The 9817-nt window shown below is 42.3% G+C and overlaps 1 protein-coding gene across 1 annotated transcript; it reads left to right on the top strand.

Moving 5' to 3' along the window:
- ODAPH (odontogenesis associated phosphoprotein) lies at positions 1-8946 on the top strand. Its single transcript, XM_043572464.1, has 2 exons — positions 1-67; positions 7795-8946. The coding sequence occupies exons 1-2, from the start codon at positions 1-3 to the stop codon at positions 8187-8189; spliced, it is 462 nt and encodes a 153-aa protein (XP_043428399.1). The 3' UTR covers positions 8190-8946.
- Positions 8947-9817: the final 871 nt, after the last annotated feature.

Raw genomic sequence — 9817 nt, 5'->3', positions numbered from 1 at the left:
ATGGCTCACCAACTCCGCTTCGCCTGCCGGCTATTGGTCTGCTGGGTGGTGGTAACCGTGGCAGAAGGTAAGGCTTTGGCTCTTATTCTGTGGGTCCCTAATTAATAAGTTGTGTGAAAAGACAACTATATGTATCCATGAACCGGACATAATTTTGTCAGCTTCCATCAGCCTGCGTGGTTGAGGAGAAAGAAGCTAAATTTTGTCATCTGAAGACCTTAGTCCTCGTCTCAGCCCTAACTACGTGAGTTCAGACATACTTAACCTTGCTCACACCAGTCTCCTCATATGTGAGGTGACAGTATTAATAATTATTATGGGGGTTATAAGGACAAAATGAGCTATCTTGCAAGAAAAGCTCTTCCAGCTCAAAACACTATCCAATACCAGTTGTTATTATTGTAAAGCTAACAGTTTCCACCCTGAATTACGGCAGGGTCCACCTCTTGCTATCCCCAGCAGCACAGTAATTTGCACATGGTGGCTGTTTAATCTCTGTTTGTTAGTTGCTTTAATTAATCACATCTAGGCAGCTGCGTCTTGGGGCTACCGAAGCGAACATAGCTTTCTCTTGGATTATATTACATTCTGCTTCTCCACTGCTCCTATTCTCTTTCCTTTCCCCCATCACAAGGTTTCCCGGGTGACCTGAGCTTTAAAATTGGTTTGCACACCCCTGGAGGAAAGAGAGAAGAGGCTAGGGAAGAGGGGAGAAAGGGAAAGGAGAGAAAGAGATGCTGGGGGATCTGGGTCTACTGTTGTTTCTTTCACAAGTCACCTTCGTTCCAGCACCAGATACTGTTCAGGGAGGTGAGACCCAGGATCAAACCAACTACCCTGGGGTCTCTGCAGGGGCTCAGCCAGACCCTAGTCATCTCCCCTCCCCCAAAGCTCACATACAGAGGAGAGGGGCAGAGACCCAGAGGCTGGGGGCGAGACCACCAGAGGTCACTTTGCCCAACCTCTGCATGAACTCTGGCAATCAGAAGAGGAGGAGATATTACAAATGACACCTGCCCCGTTCCCAAAACCAGACCCCCAAGCACCACCTGCTGAACGTGACATCTAAAACAGGCATCGTAAAACACAACCAGCCACCTACCTGACATCTTCTTTCCAGAAAGTGAACCACTCTTCGGGAAACTTTGTAAATACATAGCTGAACAAGCTATAATGAGGTCATAGGTGTATCCACATCTGAAAAAACACCAATTAAAATGTGAGATATGACTTCTGAATTTGGCTCATGCTTCCCACTGTCCCTCAGGCTGGCATCGAAACTCCTTCAAATGTAGCTTTGCTCTATCCATGCAGCCCTGGTTCCAGCTCGTCACTCGCCTATCTGTGCCGTGTCTGGTCGTGTGTGGGTGTCCAAACTCACCCTGCCCTCACCTGTTTATTGCAATTCTGTTTCACCTGATGACATTTAAATGTAGCTACAGGATTGCTCCGCAAAGATTTTTTTTAAGGTACATAATTGAAAGGGGCGCCGGGGTGGCTCAATAGGTTAAGTGTTCTACTCTTGGTTTCAGCTCAGGTCATGATCTCATGGTTCATGAGGTCGAGCCCCATGTCGGGTTCTGTGCGGACAGCGCAGAACCTGCTTGGGATTCTGTCTCTCTGTCTTTCTCTCTTTCCCCCTCCCCTGCTGGCATGCATGTGCGTGCGCTCTCTCTCTCTCTCTCAAAAATAAACTTAAAACAAAAGAAACACATAATTTAAAAATTGCTATCTCTCTCTCTGACATCTCGGAATTATAGCAATTTGTACATCACCCGTGACACGTGCCTCTTTCTGCTCTGTAGTACAGATCCATGTGTTTGTAGCACTTCCCAAGTGCAGGCCCGTGTCTTTATTATCTCTGAGTTTGCCATAACACCTAACACAGTAACTGCACACAGTGGAAATGACTGGCTTTATAGCACAGGATTGAAAGAGGCCTTTGTGGCACTTTCTGGGCTCCAAATTCTTTCCCTGTAGGCTTAGAGATTTGACCAAAAGAGCCAGTCATTCTGTGAGTCTACAAAATGAGCTGAGTTGCAGTTATTGTGAGTAAATTCATCACAGAACTTATATTCCTTTCTGGTTCAACTCTGAAAGCACATGAGAATTTTCTATGACTCCATGGGCCTTATAAGGGGAGAACTGCATACTTAAACATTATGTATGAGTTTACTTCTCTTAAAAATCAGTACAGTTCATTACAAACCAGCTATCGTCTGCCCAAATAACCACAGACTACAGGTAATTGTTCTGTTGGGGTTTTTTTCTTTTTTTAAAGAAAAGGGACTTCTCATCCTTACTTTAAAAAAAAAAAAAGTACTAGTTGTTGATATGCTATGAATTTCATGTCTAGACTATAATAAACCCGCTCAAAATTGATATCCAAACTTCAAGTGATACTTTGGCTTGATTTTTTATTACAGTCTAATTTTAAATGTAAGTTATTGCAAATTTTCTGGGACTGAAATTAAATACTCATGAGCTTCACAAAATCTACAGAGAAAAACCCTCAACATCTGCCTGACCATTCATTCAATTTATTGACTATGTACTGGACCCCCCTCTAAGCCAGGTATATTGTAGGTGCTAAGGACAGAGCCATGACCAATAGAATCTCTGTTTTCATCAAGGTCCTGTTCTAATAGCATCTGTACCCTTTAGTCCTATCAGTAGCACACATATTTTATACCTAAAGTGGAACCAGATGGGCCCAAGAAAATGGTACTTTGTGCTGATAGAATCTTTCTTCCATGACATTCAAGATTAATAATAACAGTAGCTAATACCTACTAAGTGCATATTGCGTATCAGACATGTTCTGGACACTTTACGTGTCTTAATTCAGACAATGCAACAAGCCAATGAGGTAGGTAGTATTTTTTTTTCCATTTTACAAATAAGGAAAAGGAGACTCAGAAAAGTTAAGGAACCTGTCAATGGTCATACAGTTATTAAGTGGCAGAGTTCAGCGATCCTGGTTCTAGAGTCTATGCTTTAAACACTATCGTCTTCTGTCTTATAAATGTTTTTAATCTATATTTATTTTTATAATGTTTATTAATTTATTTTTTAGAGAGAGAGAGAGTGGGGGAGGGACAAAGAGAGAGGGAGACAGAGTATCCCAAGCAGGCTCTGTGCTATCAGCACAGAGCCCCATGTGGGACTCGAACCCAAGAACTGTGAGATCATGACCTGAGTCTAAACCTCAGACGCTTAACCGACCGAGCCACCCAGGCACCTCTCAATCTGTATTCAAATATTTGACCTACTTTGGTCTGATTAATGTCACAGAAGGGCTCTCATTTTGACATTCAGTGCCTTTGGGGGCATGTCTGTGTGTTAAATATTGAAAACCATCTATTTATAATGATCGCATCATCTCTGAGAGGTGGGGAGATGGTAACTTTGGCAATTATAGAAACAGAGATTTCTCTCAATCAATTCAATTCCACTGCAGGCACTGTGGCAGGGCTAAGGAGATGTGGTCTACAGGGTGGTCATGTGGATGTTCCAGTGGAGAAATACAACCACTGAATAGTAATCACATGACTGATGAGTATTCTGAAAGTGGACTCCCAGAGTGGTCTGGAAGCATAGCGCCAAGGGCTTTAAGCCAGCCTCAGGGTAGGAAAGACCTCACTGAGGAAATGAGGCATGAAATATGCGTAGGAGTAAGCCAGGCAAAGAGGACAGGAAATGGTGCTTGGGTATCTGGAACCAGTTTGTTAAAAGCCCAGGACCGGTAATGACTTTTGCCAAAGTAGGTTTTCTTGAGTAGAGAAATCACAGTCAGGTTCCAGTAGATTAAATATGGGGGGCCATAGGGGGCACATGTAGATGACTGTGTAGATATCTCTCTGAAGTGAGAGAGATAAGAACCAAAGAAGTTCATGGCAGATCACTGAAGTTTTCTTTCTGAAATATGCAGCTAAGTAGTCTACTTACAAAGGTAAAGAGACTTTTGAAGAAAATTCTTCAAATGAATGACAAAGAATGAGAATTTTGAAGGGGCTTTGAGAAGAGTGTCAAAGATTCAGAATCCAGTGGGAATGGAGCAGAACAAGGAGAAACAAAAGAATTGGTGAGCAGTGTTAACTCAGCCAAAGTTGGAGACCATGAATGGCATCAATGTCCTCACCCAAATGTGTGGCCTTAACCTGTACAGTTTCCCCAATCAATCCCTATGGTTCCCACATTTTAGAGCCCTTGTGCTAGTCAACCAGTGCCCTGCAATAGTCATCATGTGTCTAGTTTTCTGGAAGAATATGGTTTTACGTGGTCCTGCCCACATTCTTGGGCTGGTTACTAGGACAAGCTTGTATCTTGATATAGAGCTCTTGGAAATCCCCGGGAGAGAGCAGTGAACACTGCTGGACATCCCAGAATCAGAGAAAAGCTACCTAGCAGGCTCTAACACCCCAGAGTCAGCAGGAAGATTTGGTTGAATAGCCTCAGGTTTGAGAAATGAGATGAGCACAGGGGTAGGTGGTTGATTTGTTGTTAATGGCTGGAATACAGTGTACTGAGAGGCAGAGCTCAGGCCTAGCTAAGTCTGATCTAATAACAAAATGTCAAGATGGAATTTAAGAAGAAAGTTAGTTTCTGGTGCCTGGGTGGCTCAGTTGGTTGAGTGGCTGACTCTTGATTTCAGCTCAGGTCATGATCCCAGGGTCATGCTTAAGATTCTGTCTCTCTCTCCCTCTGTCCTTCTCCCTGGCTCACATGCATGCATTCTCTCTCTCTCTCTCTCTCTCTCTCTCTCTCTCTCAAAAATAAAATAAATATTATTTAAAAAAAATTTTTATCTTTATTTTTGAGATAGAGACAGAGCTCAAGCAGAGCAAGGGGAGAGTGAGAGGGAGACACAGAATCTGAAGCAGGCTCCAGGCTCTGAGCTGTCAGCACAGAGCCTGATGCAGGGCTCAAGCCCATGAACTGTGAGATCATGAGCTGAGCTGAAGTCAGGGGCTTAACCAACTGAGCCACCCAGGTGCCCCTAAAATAAATCTTTAAAGAAGAAAGAAGGAAGAAGGAAGAAGGAAGGAGGAAGAAGGAAGGAGGAGGAGGAGGAGGAGGAGGGAGAAGAGGAGGAGGGGAGGAAGAGGAGGGGGAGGAGAAGAAGGAGAAGGAGAAGAACAAGGAGGAGAAAGAGATGGAGAAGGAGAAGAAAGAAGAAAGCTAGCTTCTCCACACTGACTGGATTCTCTGCAGAAAGCTTTCATGTTACAACAGTTCAGGAACAGACACCCACTCAAGCCAGCTTAAGAAGAGAATAAAGTAGGGGCACCTCAGTGGCTCAGTTGGTTGAGCATTGCCTCTTGATTTTTGGCTCAGGTCATGAGCTAACCATCATGAGATCAAGCTCTGCTTAGGAATCTCTCTCTCTCTCTTTCCCTCTCTGCCCCTCCCACAAGCACACACACACACACACACACACACACACACGCTCTGCCTCCCTCTCTCTCAAAATAAATAAATTTTAAAAAGGAGGCACCTGGGTGGCTCAGTCGGTTGACTTCAGCTCAGGTTATGATCTCACACCTGGTGAGTTTGAGTCCCAGGTCGGGCTCTGTGCTGACAGCTCAGAGCCTGGAGCCTGCTTCACATTCTGTGTCTCCCTCTCCCTCTGCCCCTCCCCTGCTCATGCTTTGCCTCTCTCTCTCAAAAATAAACATTAAAAAAATTTTTTTAAGAGTAGGTGGAGTGATTATTATAAGGATATTTCTAAGACCCTTGTGCACAGCCAGGCTTCAGAGGGATCAGCCCTAAAGAGTCAAGAACCAAGGCTACTCTTACCACCACTCTGTTACCACATGGTCGCTTGTCTCTCTTTCTCTGAAAGGCCTTACCATTTTATGGCATCTATGGAAAGACTGGCTTCTCTGCTTACTCATCATTCAACTGGCCAAACAAAACCTAACACTCCAGTCCCTGCCCTACACCTTCCACTAACATCTTCCACTGTGTCTCTTTGTTGAAATCCTTAAATGAGAATCTGATTGGTCACTGACCAACCAATGAATGAGGTGAGTGTCTATCAGCAGGCCAATCAGCCATAGTCAAAGATAGTAGGACTGACCTTTCCAGGGGTTGTGGGTAAAGCAGAATCTCCAGAAGGGGCTATAAACACAAGCAGGCAATAGGTATGTCCTACACAACCAAGAAATCTGTATTCAGTTGTTCTAAAGGTGAGGGGAATCCAGTTCTTTCAAGTGCCTCAGTACTTTCAACTTTCTGTGGGGAATTTGTTTTTCCATCATTTACATATAGCATCCCCTTCCAGGCCTGTGTTGGTAAGTTTGTAAGAACGTGAAAGAATCATTTTCTGAAGGGCTTACTTTTTCATAGCCAATTCCATTGGATGATACAGAGAAGAGTGTTCTCTATAGAGAAGACCTTGACACTTGAGCTTGACCCAAATTTCTTCTCAGAAACTAATTTCATCCTGGTTTTTAGTACTTGCTCCCCTCCTGTGTGTAGATGCCCACCCCCACCCCCCACTTCCCCTTTAGAGAATGATTTCAGTGCTAGGGGAAGTGAAGCAGACCCCTTGGATGAATAGCCTTCACAGGGAGGGGCAGTTATTCTTATTTTCTTAACATTAATTCTTTTCCTCCACTGAATTCTCTTTTATTTTTTAATTTTTTTTAGTGTTTATTTATTTTTGAGACAGAGAGAGACAGAGCATGAATGGGGGAGGGTCAGAGAGAGGGAGACACAGAATCCGAAACAGGCTCCAGGCTCCGAGCCGTCAGCACAGAGCCTGATGTGGGGCTCGAACTCACAGACTGTGAGATCATGACCTGAGCCGAAGTTGGCTGCTTAACCAACTGAGCCACCCAGGCGCCCCTGAATTTTCATTATTTGGTTATAACTTATGAACAATAAAATATACAAATCTTAGAGGTACAGACTAATCACATTTTACATATACACATATATGTATGTCTGTATGTATATAAACATGTGTGTACGTATATGTATGTGTAAATATAAATGTGTGTGTGTGTGTGTCTCCATAACCACATAACAACCATCTGAAACAAGATCTAAAGAATCCTACCTTAAAAAATAATAAAAATAAAGAAAAATAAAGAATTCTTTTTCCACAAAATAACACCTACCCTAACCCTAAATTAATTACTTAAGAATTTTTGTGACCATAGATGGGTTTTCCTTGTTCTTGAACTTTATATAAGTGGAATCTTACAGTACGGACTCTTTTGTGTCTAACTCCTTTTGCTCAATATATCTGTGGGATGCCTCTATGTTGTCATATTAGTAAGTCTTCCTATATTTGTTGCCCCCTTTTCATTGTATATACACAGTTTGTTTAACCTTTCTCCTATTGATGGACACTTGTACTGTTTCCAAGCTTAAGAGCTATTATGAATAAGGCTTAAGAAGGGTGGGGGTGGGCAGCCGAATGCCTCAATGGGAAGAGCATCTGACTCTCGATCCCAAAGTCCTGACTTCAAGCCCCGTGTCGGGCATGGAGCCTACTTAAAAAATAATAATATGAATATGAACAAGGCTGCTATGAACATTCGTGAAGTAGTCTTTTGAAGACATATGCATTCATTTCTCTTGGATAAATTCCTCAGAGTAGGACTGCTGGGTCTTGAGTTGTGTTCATGTTTCATTCTGTTGGACCTTGGCAGTTTTTTCAAACTTGTTTTGAGACTTCTCTATTTCTCTCTCCCAATCTTTCTGCCCTGCTGCCATCTAAAGTATCTCCCTTCTGCTTCTGTTATCAGGCCTTTTTGCTGACTTGCACCTTTCTCCCCGCAGGACAAAAAGCAGTAGCCACCCCTCTTAGAGGCTCACAAGATGATGGAGGCCCTACAGACTGCGAGATCTTTACACTCACCCCTCCACCCACCATAAGGAACCCGGTGACAAGGATTCAGCTCGTCCCAAGGACACCCAAGTGTCCCTTTCATTTTTTTCCACAAGGGCCTAGAGTCCACATTAGGTTTCCAAACAGACCTTTCCTTCCTCGGAAGTACAATTGTCGTTTTCAGTTTCGTCCGTTCTTTTGGCCACACAGTCGCCTCACTCCTCATTACAGATACTTCCCCAGAAGAAAACTGTGGAGAGGAAGCTCCTCTGAAGAAAGCAGAGAGAAAAGAGAAGCCCCAAACATGCTGATGCAAAAGAGGCCAATACCTCCGAAAAGAGATTAAAAACATTCCTGCTTTCTTTTTCCCAACTAAAGTGATTGGAGTTGAACATGAAGTATCTTAAACACCACAGACTAGAAATCGTTCTTAATGTCTGCAGGGAAGATATTGGCTTACAGGATATTCATGTTTGCCAGATAGGAGCGATAACTACATTACCCTTATCCCCAACTTTTTAAGATCTCAGGATATTCATGCAAATAAAATCCTAAAATGGGTGGTTCCAAGAATTCCTGTACAGACTGCAATGCCAGGAGAATCAGCTCTCTCTTCTAAATTAAAGTGAAAGCATTTAAACAAATCGATATAAACCAAATGAAGACATTAATGACACCCTTTTTACTCACTGGAAAATTTACAGAGCAAAGCACATTTACAAAGTGAACTGTAAAGGAAATTATAGAAAACTGAAAGTTTAATGTTATTCTTATTCTATTCTCTGTTTGGCCATGGTGTAGATAGTGGCTACTTATTCATTTATCTTTTACCAAGGTGTAATTGACATGACATTATATTAGTTTCAGATGTACAATGTAATGATTCCATATTTGTATATATTGCAAAAAATCACAATAAGTCCAATTAACAACCATTACCATACAAGTTACGATTTTTTTTTCTTATGATGAGAACTTTCAGGATCCACTCAGTTTTCTAATAACAACAACAAAAGAATTATACTCATTAAAGCAAAACAAAGTTATGGGGCATCTAAGATAATACCTTGAAGATATCATAAACTAAATTACCTAACTTAAAAAACTATTTTTTAACTGTAATATCTAAAGTTACTTTTGGGGCGCCTGGGTGGCGCAGTCGGTTAAGCGTCCGACTTCAGCCAGGTCACGATCTCGCGGTCCGTGAGTTCGAGCCCCGCGTCGGGCTCTGGGCTGATGGCTCAGAGCCTGGAGCCTGTTTCTGATTCTGTGTCTCCCTCTCTCTCTGCCCCTCCCCCGTTCATGCTCTGTCTCTCTCTGTCCCCAAGATAAATAAACGTTGAAAAAAAATTTTTTTTTAAGTTACTTTTATGTTGACTTTTTAAGCAACCAGTGCAAATTAGTTTGATAAGTATCTCACTGTTTCTCACCTTATCATCATATGGATACTAGCTTAGATTGCTTATTATTTATTTCCCCTAGAACTTTCAGTAAGGTTCCAGACTCAAAGTCTGATTAAAAGTTTACATGGATTATTTCATTCATATGTGGAATTTAAGAAACACAGCAGATGAACATAAGGGAAGGGAAGGAAAAATATGATAAAAACAGAGAGGGAGGCAAACCATAAGAGACTCCTAAATACAGAGAACAAACTGAGGGTTGTTGGAGGGGCATTGCGTGGGGGGATGGGCTACATGAGTGATGGACATTAAGGAGGGCACTTATTGGGATGAACACTGGGTGTTACATCCAAGAAATGAATCACTAAATTCTACTCCTGAAACCGTTATTACACTATATGTTAACTTGGATTTAAATAAAATTAAAAAAAAAATTTTTTTAAGTTTACATGGATGTCCTTGTAACTCTAGAGCTCCAAAGACATAAGTTGAGTCAACTATAGGAAGCTGAGCGTGCAACAGGAGTTAACGAATCCCACCGCTTGCATCCATTGGGCATTACTGTAGCCAT

Source organism: Prionailurus bengalensis, chromosome B1 (genome assembly GCF_016509475.1).
Source record: "Prionailurus bengalensis isolate Pbe53 chromosome B1, Fcat_Pben_1.1_paternal_pri, whole genome shotgun sequence".
Taxonomy (NCBI): domain Eukaryota; kingdom Metazoa; phylum Chordata; class Mammalia; order Carnivora; family Felidae; genus Prionailurus; species Prionailurus bengalensis.
Note: the sequence above shows the minus strand (reverse complement) of the source record. Positions and strands in the feature narration are given on the sequence as shown.